Source organism: Teleopsis dalmanni, chromosome 2, assembly GCF_002237135.1.
Source record: "Teleopsis dalmanni isolate 2A chromosome 2, ASM223713v2, whole genome shotgun sequence".
Taxonomy (NCBI): domain Eukaryota; kingdom Metazoa; phylum Arthropoda; class Insecta; order Diptera; family Diopsidae; genus Teleopsis; species Teleopsis dalmanni.
The window spans coordinates 164,999,562-165,014,814 of NC_051847.1; the positions used below are offsets into that span (position 1 = coordinate 164,999,562).

The 15,253-nt window shown below is 28.4% G+C and overlaps 1 protein-coding gene across 1 annotated transcript in view; it reads left to right on the forward strand.

The window, feature by feature from the left end:
• Positions 1–14,219, forward strand: part of LOC119676088 — a 72,168-nt gene extending 57,949 nt beyond the window's left edge. Inside the window, exons 9-10 of the mRNA XM_038087315.1 lie at positions 2,998–3,395; positions 14,035–14,219. Of these exons, the coding sequence (XP_037943243.1) occupies positions 2,998–3,395; positions 14,035–14,219 (583 nt within the window). The remainder of the gene's footprint in view (positions 1–2,997; positions 3,396–14,034) is intronic.
• The last annotated feature ends 1,034 nt before the right edge of the window (positions 14,220–15,253 follow it).

Below are 15,253 nucleotides of genomic sequence, written 5' to 3' on the forward strand. Positions count from 1 at the left end.
GCATGATGTAAATTGTCAGTAATAGTATTATTTCAATGTAGGTTACTAATATCATAACAACCCAATCAAAGATTAAATATTTTAACATTTCGAATGAAATCAGCTCAGTTTAATTCACCATGAAATTTTGTGCCAAGTCAGAAACAAACAGAATTTGTATTCACATATTTGCTTTTATGTAAATGCATATGTAAATTAAGGCTTAGGCGTGGCTGAGTATCATGTCTGCGTGCTTTACCGAATCAATTCGTCCAATATAAAAACCATAAAGGATTTTTTTCTTTTTTTTTTTGCTGCAAAATGTATGCACGCGAAATGTATGCGAAATCCGATATTTCTCATCAATCATGAAATGCAAATATTTGCAAATAATTTTATTTACTTGTTGCTTTTATAATTTTTTAACTTTTTACTGAGTTCTGTCGTTTTGTCGCTCTGTCGGCAGGGAATATTGGCATTCATGGCGTATGAGTGACGCTGAGAGTGAATAATGCCGTTTCGCTGCTACTCCGGAGTTTAATGGCACATGTTCGTATGGTAATAAGCATACGGTTATCCTTTCACGTACACTCACTCGTACCTATTACCGAAGTGTTGAGAAGCCCATAAATAATAAAGTAACTTTCGCTTTTATTGGTGCTTGTAAGTCATAAAACAATAATAAAATATGCATTAAAAAGTTACCGCTTCGATTAGATTAAGAAAATGCCATGAATTAGCAAATATCAAGTTTGTAACTTTTTTATTTACTATATATTTTTATATATATGTATATAAAATTATACACTTTTTAATTTCGGGGTTCATTTGAACATAAAAATTATTATTGAAGTTCAAAATTTTATTGAGAGATAGGGAAAGTGTTTAGAAATAGTGTTGATAGAAGAAGTTGCCACACAAATGAAAAGTTTTAAAATCACAATCTTTGCGGTTTGAAAGGAAGTATGTTCCATAGAAATTTATAAATAAAAAAATAAATAAATTTTTATCTAATACTGCCTAGGGCTTTACTTTAAGCAAGTGGAGTGGCATTTGGGAAGGGTTGGGGTCTACATGGTTATTAGGGTTAGAACCAAAATGGGACTAATTCTTTACTTGAGAGTTGGGAAGGGCAAGGGTCTATCAATCTTAATAGAATTAACCATATTGTTGTTGAAGTCTTCAATATCAGCACCTTCCAAAACGGCGCACTGAAAAATCAGTTCAGTAATACCGCGGTTTTTTTAATTGAATAAATATTTTTGAATAAATTAACTTTAATAATAATTATTATTATTATCATTATTATTATTAAGTCTTGCTTGGCGTCACATGATTCCAAGCTGCCTCTATACTGGGTATAAGCGATCCACAAATTGCCTCCATCTTTACCTTCTTTCTACCACTTCCCTGAGCTCAACAATATTGATGTATGATCTGCCAAGGTGAGTAGATTGGCTATTGACTTCACATACTGTAGATCTACGCCAGATAATCTCAGGTCTTCCCCTTCTTCTACTGCCTTGCGGATTATATGTAAGGGCTTGAAAACAAACTTCACTTAACGGCTTTCATAAGGTGTTACCAATCCAGCCAAACTTTCTCTTGTGGATATTTATGTTGATGTCGGTTATATTCGTTATTTGTTGGTTTGAAATTTGATTTGGCTAAAAGAGGCGTAGGCAAATATTTTTCACATAATATATTTTGCATATTAAGGAAGTCAACACATACACAGCAGTGATTATGTGGGGTTCCAGGCGTGATAAAGAGTTTAACAAAATTAAATTAATAAAGTGACAAAATTTAGTAATGCTTTAGTTATTTATTAGGAATACAGAGTAATCAGAGGGGAATAGTTTTGCAGGACTCATTTCTTTAAAGACTACTTTTAAATGGATATTGAACGTTCAGAATAGATATTCAGCGAGTGCCCTGTACTAGGCAGACACTACCTCTTCAGTTGTACCGTAAGTTGTAAATGATGCATACTAAATTTGTATATTATCTTAAATTCATCTTAAATTAAATAAAATTTTAACTTCAGTTATGATGGTAGTTATTATTGTACTTAATAGAAACTATTGTATTTAATACAGATATTTCGAACAGTGCTGAATTGCAACAACTAAAATCATCATTATTGCTCTTTGAACTATTTTTTATATTTAATAATTCGAAAACACTCTTCTGAGATTGCAAGTACTAAGAGTTAATTAGAACCCTGCCAAAATTGAGTTAGTGGGCATTAGCCAACTGATCCAAAGACGTACTGTGTTTTAGTACTAATAAATGCATACGAAGCATATGAAAATATTACTTTAAAAATTTATTACAAATAATTTAATTTCATTAATTTAAAATTATGAAACTTTAAATAAAGAATATTTTTTTTTGTTCAGTTAGTCAATTTCAAATAATTATCAACTTTTTAAATTATTTAAAAAAATTTATTTTTGCACTGATATTTCGACTGTAGTCCATAGTTAGCCTTTGAGTACTGACATAATGCAAATTTTTAGAATATATAGCAACAAACTCAATAACAGCAAAATTATTAAAAATATTAAATTATAAATAAAATTTTTTTTAAAAATTAAAACAATAACTTACTGAAATAATCTACATCTACTATTGGTTGAAACCTCTGCGTTCATCGGGGCGTTTGAGTTTTCCAATTTTCTTTTTTTACACATTTGTGTTAATATCATTTGACTACACCATGGCATATACTCAGAATTATGTATCCACGTTCCCCAGAAGTGCTTGAATATTTTTATTAAAACTGCGTGTCGATTATCTCTTGTCATTTCAAGTTAGTTTGTGCTTAAGTTTAACAATGCATTCATAATAGACACGATAAAGTTTTAGTAGATGCTGTAAGACTGAATACAATCGCTCCTTTTCACCCGATTACTACAGTAAACTATTTATGTACTCTCGATATATTCTTTAAGTATTATCATTGAAAAAGTTTTTACAAGCATTTTTATAACTTTCCTTATTTCGAAATTGCAGAAACTCATCAAATCGCAAGTACCGAAGACACATCAATGAAAATGCTCTCGGCATACTGCGCAGCACCCTCAACAATGGCGGTTTCGGTCCACAGCCACCAAATTTGAACAACGAACTTGGCATACCAGCGCATGCAGGTCCCATGAGTCAATTGGCTGCTGGTTATGGTCGGCCCCTGTTGCATCCGGGTGGTAGTAGTGGAGTGGTTGCAGCTGCTGCAGCTGTAACCGCCGCAACACAGGAAAAGGGCATGTTCTCCATCAGTCAACTGAATATTGAACTGACAGAGCAGCATATCGGTAGTAACGGACGCATGGAAATTACATGTGCGTCCACAATTCCAAACACAGTGGGGCAGGGCGAACAGTATGCCGATTTCAAAACATTCTCTGTAAAAGGTAAGTAGCAATACAAACGGTTCATTGTTGTTTTCGTTATTGTTATTGTGATGTGGTAGTTGGTACCATTACAGAAATGTTTTCATTGTAAGAGTTTTGGCAATTCGAAGTAGTCATTCCAAAGTTATTACCGTGGAATGCGAGTAACAACTGATGATAAATTAAAATGATTATTTCGAACGTTGTCAGTTTATATGTAACCTACTATTACGTTTATGAGTGATGTTGGCATTATTAAAGTTCACTTTTCGTTTGAGTAAATGCATTATTTTATCGCTTAACTTTCCTTAAGATTTAATGACTTTTTAATGACTGCAATACAATGAAGCAATAGCGTTTCAAGCACACAAAGGAACATTGTGCCATAACTGCAGCTTCCATATTTTCGGATTGCAACGCTTTGGTGCATATGGAGTTGTGTGCCTTAAACTGTAAAATATTTATCAGCTATTGTCATGAAAGAAAAGGATGTGACATAAAACTTTATTAAAAACATAAATATAATCACTGAGAAAAGCTTTAATACTCGTATTATCAATTATATGAAAAAAAGTCATTTAGAATCTTTCGTCTAGCAATAGGTTTCAGTTAATCTAAAAGACATTTTTTTAAGTTCAGTTAATAAAATTGGGAAAAATATTCAAATATGGGAAAGAATATTAAGAAAACCGATGTTCAACCAAAACCAAAATTAACTAACCAAACTTGTTGGGTAAAATGTTTGAACAACCAAAAAATTGTATTAAATAAAAAAAATTGTTGTTGACTCACTGTTTGGCAAAAAGAAAACCTCTATATTCAAATAATAGATTTTATTAAAGAAATAGTTTATTTTTTCATAATTGATTTTAACAACAATTTTGGGTAGTCTTGTCAAAATAATTCATACTTCCAAATCTTATGAAATTATTCATTTAATACAATTAGTAAATTATTTAAACTTAAGTATTTTAGTACTTAAGTATTTTGAACACTTAAGTATTTTGAGCACTTAGGTATAATGAGCACTTAAGTTTTGTGTGCTATGAAGTCCTTCACTGAGATTCAATATAATTTCAAATAAAAAAACATCTTATCAAACATGATTTATTATCAATTAAGTTAGATTGGACTGACAACATTACTCGCGAAAGTTCACTTAAGTGATTGTAGAGGGACACTACACTGAGACACAAATAAATGTTGTTCATACTCTAAAAGCATGAGGACCATCAAGACGATATAGAATAAACATGAAATAGGCTAATAATGTTAAATTCAGCACGTATAACAAATAGACTAGCAGACTTTCCAATATCGATTTAAACATTTTCCTATATAATTATGGTTCGCTTATCTTAATACACCATTGATTACACAATAGTGAAGTTGTTATGAATTTTCATAAATATAATTGGTATTCAGCTAATATTTCAACTGCTCTTGTTTATGAAACATCAATTAAACTCTATTACAATTCTATTGTAAACCGACTACCGAGTATGAGTGTGTCTTCACTATCCGTTACATATAACAGCTTTTGAAGCTTCATAAATGCTTCTCAGTTTGCGAACTAACAACAGACATATCATAAAGTATGAAACCAAGCCCTTCAACCATCGTTGATTACTTTTTTTTTAATTGCAAATGGATTTCTTTTATGACCCGATGTTCACAAGTCATACATATCCTTTTTTTAAATTACTCATTAAGGGTGCAAGTGGATCGTTCACATTGCCATATGAGATCCGTGGTGTTCAACAAAGAGATCGTAATCATGAGTTAACTGGCATCAATTAATAGCAACCGAATTAAAGTAACTTTATCTAATATTAAACCAATTTTTAGTACTAGCGCAAGACCATTTAGTTGGCCAAGAGGTTTCAACACTCTATTCTTCAAATGGAAATTTAGAAAATAGATGTAATATACAAATGTCTCTATATTATCTTGAAGAATATGACTCTTGAATGGTAAGTCTACCAAGAGATGTCATCTTGAACACTTATTTCACAACGTCGTACTTAGTCCTAGAGGGAACTCTATCTATAAAACAAGTAGTTCGTTTTGATAGCATTTTTAAGTTGAGATAACAAAAATCTTGAACGTTTTATATAATATTAGATATATATTAAATAACATATATAATAATATATAATATAATTATATAAGATTTTTATATTATCCAGAATTTTTAAATATTTGTTTTGGCAACTATTTTATTAAAATCCGATTTATTTAATTTTATATTAATATAAAAAACTTTAAATTTATTTGATTCCTATTTTAGCTAAAATATCTCAAATTTTATTATCAAAAATTATTTCCATTGGTATGTGCTTTCTTTTCAATGACTCCTTATATACAACATAATACTGTAAAAATTATCTTTAAGATAGGATTTAGTGACATATCGTAGAGGAATCGCATTACGAAGCTCTTCACATTAAAATTTTTACTTTTTTCATTCTCTATTCTTCAACGAAGTATTTATTATCCCACATCTGATGGCTTGTGCAGATTTAATGGGTTTTTATTTAAAGAATATCTCAACATATTTTTAACATATATTTTATTTTATTGCTCTTACCTTACACGTGACACAAATACGAGTATATGAACCGGATGGCAATACTGTGGTTAATCCTTCTTGCTTGGTCATACTAAATTTGTTCACATGGCTCGAAACGTGCTTCTCAGATCCTTGCAAGGAACTTGATTTATTTTAAGAACATTTCCAGTAAAATGAGAATACACATTAATTCCGCTTTTATTTTATATGAAGAGTTTTTCTTTCAAAATGAGGTTTGGAGAGGCACACATAAATGATTCATAAATTGTAATGAAGTTATTTTGTTTTCTTTGCGTTGGCGTTGGTGTTGGTGTTGGCACCTACAGATTTTCATAAAAAAAAATTTTTTTCTTTCTCTTCCAACGATACATACCGTTTAAGTATGTATATAAATATAAAAATATATGCATATATAATATTTTAATGGCAGATTGTAAACGCCAATATTAATGGATTATAAAATGAGTAAAAAGTTGACAAAGCCATAAATTATAGTTCGTTAATAAAATATTCGTTAGTGAAATATTTTGGCAAAGGCATGACTTATAATTATTTTCCATTAACATTTTATGTGCTCCATTTCAGCTATAATAAAAACTAATTTGAATTTACGCACACACTTTCGGAAAGTTGCAATAAATTACAAGGATCCAGATACTTTAATGCTTTAATTATTCAGCAAATGATCTGTCAGCATTGCCTTATTTGTTTCGCATTTCTGTTTTTATTTGCCGCAATCCTCTTTCGTCTGAGCCACCCGAATCTCATAAGTGGCATTGTAAGTTTTGATTTACCTTAACCTACGGAGTACGCACACGAACCGAAAACAAATCAATTGTAACTAAATCCATAAAAAGCCAAGAAAGTCATTCGATTTGTTTGACCTTTCGCAGCCTAAACTTCCCAAACTTGGAAAAGGATATTAGGATTGTCAATGTAACTGACAAATGTTTCGCATATATCCTTTGCAACAGAAGACATGCTCGTACATAAGTTTGTTCGGAGATTGTCTTTCGTGCAGAGTCCTTTTGCTTTCCCTAAGTTTCTAATCCTTGTTTACTTTGTTGACATTTTTGTTTTGGGATTTAATTTGTGAATGGAAAAGAAATTCTTATTTTCTTCTTTCTTTTTTTTTCATTTTTTTTTTTTTGGAAAATTAAAGTTTTACTGCAAACAGAGATGATGAAAATTCATTTAATATGTGAATAATTTGCAAAAACGATTTCGGTTTTACGTAAAAACGATTTTATTTCATTTCTAATTGATTATTTAAGTAAGGGATTATGTAGATATGAGCAAGAAAGTGAATTAATTGGCGTTAGGAGTAATTGTAGTGTCAATCTTAATATTCTGTCATTTATATTTTGAATTTGATTCAATTAAAAGAAATAAGAGAAATTTCAGTAATAATAGTCAATCAAATATTTTGTTAAGAGCTTGTTTTAGTTTATTTAAAACCAATGATAAGAATAATAAAACTAATATTATTATTTTGTGTAAAGGAAGATGCAGTTGCAAAATAACTCACCTTAACAAAAAATGAAATGAAATAATAAAAATAATATTCATTTTTGTAAAGAGAGGAGTTATTGCGAAATTATTTAGTTCAAGAAATAATGACAAAAATAATAAAAGTAATATAATTTAGAGGGATTCGCATAGCAAAGAAAAGACAAGTGCAAAAATTTATTTAATTTTATTGAAATTTGACTGACCATACAAAGCCATACTCGTCATCAGTGGTCTTAGGAAATAATCAAATTTTTAATTAGTTTATTAATTTAATTAGTTTTAATTAGTTTGTAGTCCGTATATAATTTGTTTGGGCTACAAGTACCAGGCTTAGAACTCATGCCTGAGAAATTAGTTGCGATGATTAATTTAGTTTTTCCATAAGTTTTCAGTGCTCTAGTTACAGGTTTTCTGTCCTTTGTTTTTTATTTAATTAGTGACATTAACCAAAGTTATTGCCGTGCTTTAAATTAAAACGAGCTTATAAACTACAGCTTTATTTGGAAACGCAAGTTCAACGAATTGAAAGTCAAGTTTTGAGTTTGTCTATTTCTATTTTTAAAGCTATTACTTTAATTTAAGATGAGGAGGAAAGCAGTTACAAAATTTCTCACCTCAACACCTCAACAAATAACGATATAAAATAGAAGTAATATTCATTTGTGTAAAGAATAAAGCCATTTCCACTTTAACAAAAAATGAAAATTTTTTCTACTTGAGGTACCTCATAAACTTTGAGCTTTAAGACAATTCTTATTTATATGGTCGAGCTTCTCAGAATTGAATTGAAACGAACTATTACTATCTATTGTTTATCATTTATGTAATCTCTCATTTATTCTCTTCAAATTTACGTGATATATGGTGATAATCGAACTTAACAAATCCGAGTTGCCATGTTACATATTTCTTATAGTATGTAATAATATAATAATAATATAATTATGGAAATACTTATAAATATATACTGCATTATATACTATACTAAGTACTACATACAGCAAACAATTCTAAACATATAAGACCCCTTAGATGCTATGGGTTCAAAAGTAATAGTTTTATCCACATCATTAACAATTTCCACATGAATTTTTATTTCTGATAAAAATTTCTGATAAAAAAAAAATAAATTGATTCACAAAAAAATATCCAGCTTTAATATTATTGCAGACGAATATATGATGAACCTATTGGTGAACCTATTGAACAATCGAGCATATATTATTTTTCAATATAATGGAAAGCGCAGCAGTATTCCAAGAATGTCATTTCAAAAAAAAATTTTTTTTCTAAAACTAAACTTATATATTTTTTTTTTCTTACAAGGCAGATATTGCCATCATAATGTCAATATCATTAATTTCTTATGAATTAATAAAAGTTATATTGGTGTAAAAATAAATTTACATCAATATAAGATGGTGTGACTTTTGCTCTGCGGGTAAAACTATACTCCATTCCATGTATCAGTGCCCATTTTTGGATAAAAGATGATTCAAAATCATCTTTTAAAAAATAAAATATATATTTGAAATCAGTTTTAAGTTTATGCTATTATAAAAAATATTTTAAAAATTAACTTAAATAATCTTTTTAAACAAAATGATATATATTTAATCAATATGCGAATTACTGTTTAAATCAGCCTTCTAAAAAAAAATTGTATAAAATTCCAATTTATTTAAACAAGTGTAACTATTAATTTTTGTTTTTTTTTTTTAATTTGAATTTAATACATGTTTATTTATAATTTATAAACAAATTTTAATCAATTCTTTATTGACAGTCTTTCCAATTATTTTCTATAAAATCTTTAAATGACAGATATAAATTCAAAAATTATTCTAATGTTTTAACACAGTTAATATCGGATTGTGAGCTTATCTTTCTAAAATAATTTGAATAAATCATTTCTGCTCTCCAACATATTTATTGGGTTTTCATAGTTTATGACAAACGTTTTATGGCCTTTTCTATGAAATTCTTAGCAGCTGTTGTACTTGTATAAGCACCAGGTACTTGTCCGCATCCCTTGCCAAAGGAAACAATGCCAACAATTTTGTTATTGTAAACGGCAGGTCCACCAGAATCTCCAAAACATGAATCTTTATTAGGAGTATAAGCACAAAATGCTGTTGATGATACATTTAGGTACTTCTTGCATTCTGGTTTAGTAATTGTTTGCACACTAACATCCATTAGTTGATATGACGGAAAACCAAACTCTGTTGTACCCCAACCGGCAACTGTAATAAATATTCCTAGAGGTACACCGGATGTACCAATTGGGATAGTACCAATATTAGTACCAGAGACAGGAGACACTAATTTCATAATTGCAATATCCATATTAAAGTTAATAGGATCATATGTAGTTGGTCTAGCAATTGCTTGAACATTTCTTCGAACGCCTCCTTCAGCCATAAATGTGGAGCCAGCAAGTATTTCAAAATGCATCACAGTATATCCTGCAACAGCATGAGCGGCTGTGCACACTAAAGTGGTTGATATGAGAGCACCTGCTCCAATAAATTGTCCATCACGCAGTAATTGCACTAAATATGGATATTTGTTTATTGTTGTGAATGTTCCACCGATGATTTTTGCTTCCACCTTTTGAGACTGAGATTCTGCAGAGTGCAGATGTAGAATTCCAAATACGAATATTGGTAATAATTTCAGTAAAAACATTTTACTTTGAGTTCCAGAAAGAAGTTGTGGGCGACTATTTTAAAAAATCGTGTTTTTACGTCTTTTATAGAATTGGTTAAGGAAAATATGTTAAAAAATGTGTTAAAATTAATATTTTTGAAAATAAAACAAGTAGATTAACAGAACCAAATAATTAAATAAATAATTTGATCGTTTTTTCTATGTTTTAATAGTAAATGTTAATAACAATTTCTTTATTATAAGAAAAAAATTTGCCAATTGTGCTAATATTATTTCAAAATAAATAATAAATTTTAATAAATATCAAACACGGGAAAAAGCAGAAATTCATATATTTTTGAGGAAAGTGTTTTTTATATTATATATAGCCAAATGGCAGTATGTATAGTATTAAAGAAAATGAATATAAAAATTATATAAGTTTAAAACAATAAAACAATAATATCTATTTAAATAATTAAACAGATATTTTAAGATCAAAGTTTTTTTAAGCGTTGCTGGCAGTATACTAGATATTTGAGACTTCTATTTTTGAGGTACTTCTAAGGTACGGATGGGTATATTGTTATTATTGTTAGGGGATGCGGCGTTGCGACCATTGAGTCTATTGTGCCCCCTTCTGGGTTTAGAGTAGGTCACTTGAGTTATAACAACATGCCATTATTTATTCTTAAGTGAACTTTGGTGCATCCTAAACTTTGTTATCCAACCTATACCATTTATAGATAATATACTATATAATTATATAATTATATATAGATGATATATCAATCTACATAAATAAGTTATAAGTGATGTACTATTATTTGAAGAAAAGTGTTTGAATTAATTATGTAGTTAATCTGCAATTTAATTTTATTTGGAAAAGATAAATTTAATTAATGCTTAAACGAGTACTATTTGTCTTATTTGTAATAATTTCATATAGTTTATAATTGCACAACTACTATCAATACTACTATCAATAATATTATATATTTATCAATTAGATTTCCTAAATAAATCATATTAAGTTATGACGCCATATCTAGCAGTGGGTTCATTCAATGAATATATGCGATTTTAGTGATTAGCTCAATTAGGGAGAATGTCTAACTGACCCAACCACTGAAAAACTTTCTGAAATTTTATCACCTACGAGGAACAAAACTATTTCAATAAATGATATATATAAATATATTCTTAATAATTATAATTTAATATGAAGGTAACTTATTTTATTTTCAACAAAATTTATATATAACTGCATTAACAAAAATAGTATAGTAATAATATATTTTAAAATAGATATAAAATAATATAATATATTAATATTATATATTATTACAACATATAAAATAATGTAAAATATTGTTAATTTAAAACTTTTTTAAATATTTTATTACTTATGAATTTTTCTTAGATAAAACACTTAAGCAAGATTTTATGACAAAGTTTAAACCAATAATTAAACAAAAGTGCTTTGTTTAAATATTTGGGCAACTGCTTTTAGAAATTATAGTTTTCACAGATGTTACAAGGTCTTGGGCTATATAAAATGTGACGTAAATGTATATTGTTTACTTATTATTTGAAATAAATAATAAATAAATTTCATATTATTTCACATGAATGGTTTTAATTGCATTCTAAACTCAACACATTTTTTAAATATAACTAAAAAAAAGATGAGGTAGTAGACTCATCAGTGTGTAGTCTTTGAGTCAATTAATTTCTAACTAAAAATTTGCCAATATGTGTACTCACATCTGTGTAGTCGAAATAAGCAGTCATTTGTCAGTTCCCACTCAAATAATATATACATATTTACATATATATGTACACATATAAAAGTTACCAAAACTCTTGAACAAAAACCACACCAGCAATTAATTTTTGTGGATCCAAATATTCATATTCAAAAATTTCGCCTAATAACAAATCCATTGGTAGAGTTAATATTGCCATAAAATCCATTAATGGACTCTCTTTCGAAATGTAATTTTTAAGGGTTGCATCAAATGAATCATACATTTTCAATCAATTTCAAATTAAGAATAAGATTGAAAATATAATTAATCTTACAGTAATATCTCTCATTCCTTTTAGTCATATATTGCGTTAAAAACTTTATTAAAATAAATTTAATTAGCATCTAAAACGTAGACGCTTTTACAGTCATTTCCAACTAAAATTAATAAGAATTGTAATTTTTATGTCTTGCATGAAATGAATCATGAGTACTTATCCATACGTACATTTTAGTTACTTAATTTAAAATCAAATATAAGATTCAAAATTGTATGCATTATTTTCTTATAAATTAGAGACATAAAATTACAATCCCTGCTAATAATCTTATTAAACTTATCAAATCCAGTTCAATATCTGAAGATTAAAAATGGTTAATATAAGTTGGAATTAAATAAAAACTATAACTTAAAATCTGAATTTCAATTTCTGCTAAAACTCTTATTAAACCTAACCAATTCAGTTCCAGTTCAAAACCTATAGTGCAGGACTTCAGCCCACTTAAACCAGCTCTTAGGAATGAATTGAGAAGATTTCCACAGCAATGTGGAAACTTCTTTCCAGTACTCAGGGAAGAGAGAGATATGAGGGAGAGGGTTAATATCCAGTAAACTAGATTTATTTAAGCCAGAAAGAATAGTCGTAGTGTGGGTAGAATTGGGATAGTGGAGGGGGAGGAATTTTGGCGCAAGCATTAGAATGGTGTTAGCGGTAGACTCTGTGACCAGGATCGATGTTTGTTGCCAGATTGTTGTAAACAGAATCCATTTTCAATTTGCTTGCATAATTGTTCGTTCCTTTCATTTAGAGAATTTAATCACCCTGGTGAAGTATTTAAATTATTTGCAAAAAGCTAACCAAATATCTGATGGAATCGAAACTTTTACAGTTCTTTAAAATTTGCTAAGTATACAAAATATAATTAATTTAGTTCTGGCGTTGCCACTTGTTGTGAAGATGGGTAATTAGGAATTCACCTGGTATAGCTAGTATGATTTTGGTGCTCTGAATATGAACAGAGTTTATGATATTTTCTTCATCAGGTATTATTTTATTTTTAAAAAGCATTAGAAAATTTCTTGCTAGAGTTATTCTTATTCTTCCATATTAAATATTTCATATTTCTATTATTTCTAATATGTCCCAATTTCGAGCATTGTCAGAATAGTTAACTGAATAAGAGTCCTCATTATATCCACAACAAAACAACTTGTAAACTAATAATTAATGAATTAAAATGTAAATAATCCATTAATAAAATGTAAATAAAAATGAGTTCTCTAATAAATACAATAAAAAGTGAAAAAATTGAAGAAAGATTCAGTTGGTAGCCTGAGAGGTAACCTCTACGGAACTCATCGAAGAACTAATTTATACATAAGTATGTATATTCAATATTAATGAATAAACTTTTTGTTTAATTACTAAAATAATATGAAAGTCTCAGTCAAAGTAAATTTCTGGCTATACAACTGATATTAAAATTAATTTAACTTATAGTATTTGATGAATTATATCGAAAAGTATTTATTTAAAACTTTTTCTAAATTTTTTTTCGCGGGAAGTAGCTGGTCAATAACGCGGTTGTTGTCAACTACAACTACATAATACAATTTCTAATTTTAAATTAAGAAAATAATTTTATTAATAATACATTTTTCAATTTATTATTAACGTCCGTTTTGAAGAAAGAAACTAAATTACTAATTAATATAAACTATTACTTACAATAGAGAAATTTTTATCGAACAGTAGTGAATTGTAACAACAAAATTTTCTTATTATTTTTAATTAGTTGAATTTAAATTCAACTATAAATAAATAAATTTATTTATTTAAAAAAATATTATGAGAAATATTTAAAATGTTAAATATGCTTCTTTTTTATTTCAGTTGAAGTTGAAAGACAGGAAATTTCCTCAACTTCCACTACGCCATCCAGCGTTGGCATGGCTGCACTTGGTAATGGTGCAGCGGCTTCAGCTGCTGCGAAACAAAGTTTACAAGCTTTTGAGATGAAATGCATTTGGACACTACCTTTCGCATTTATTCTTCTGCTAAGAGTCCGGCAACACTAAAAACAAACTTGTCAGGCAGTCGTGGGTTGCGTTACCATGCCCAAATTTGCCCACCGAGCAAACTAGATAAACGAAAAGGTAAAATAATGTATTATTTCCCAGCTGCAACTGAATTCAGTTAAACCCAACCAAAGTGTACCGAGGTGTACTACAAGAAAATCTATATACCTGTTTATGTATATATCTAAATATATGAATAAGTATATTAGTATATATACATATTTATGTATATTTGCGTAAACACAAAATATACAAAGAGACACTAAAAAAGAACTATTTATATATAAATCAGAAAGTAAAGAGTATAAATATAGAAAAAAGCATGTATAAAAATTGTAAAGGATAGAGAGTAAGTGAATAAAATTGACTGTAAGATAAAAAGAAAAAAAAACTATGTAATTAATTATCACATAAAATGAAATGGGATAAATTTAATGCTTTAGGAAAATTTTAGTACGAATGGTAAAATTATTAATGGGCAAGAATATCGCAAGGATATCGCAACGATAACGCAACGATATCGCAAGGATATCGCAAGGAGCTTAAGACGCGATAAAAATGATGGGAAAAGTTTGCTGCTCTGCTTTTCGAGTGAACATAAAACAATAATTTTTTATTAACTACAAATAAGTAAACTGAGCGGAAATTTGTGTTGCTTATATTTGTAAATATGTACAAGTAATTGTATAATAGGGACGCAGAAGGAGTAGAACTGCATGAAAAGTATTTAAACACAAAATGGCGGATTAATAACAAGAGGAAAGTACTTAGCAATTATGATTTTATTAATTAATGGGAAAATAGTTTGGACATTTTTGTTATTTTGAAAATTGCAATTTATTGCAAATCATTGAATTTAAATAATAAAGAAATGCATAAGATATAAAATTTTGCAGAGGAAATAAAAATATTAAACATTTTTCAACCTCAACAGAACATTATGCATACAAAATAATTGATTTGTATTTATGTAAACAAATAAATTGCAATACTTAATAATAATTTTACAAAAATATATGTGCAAATTTTTGTCT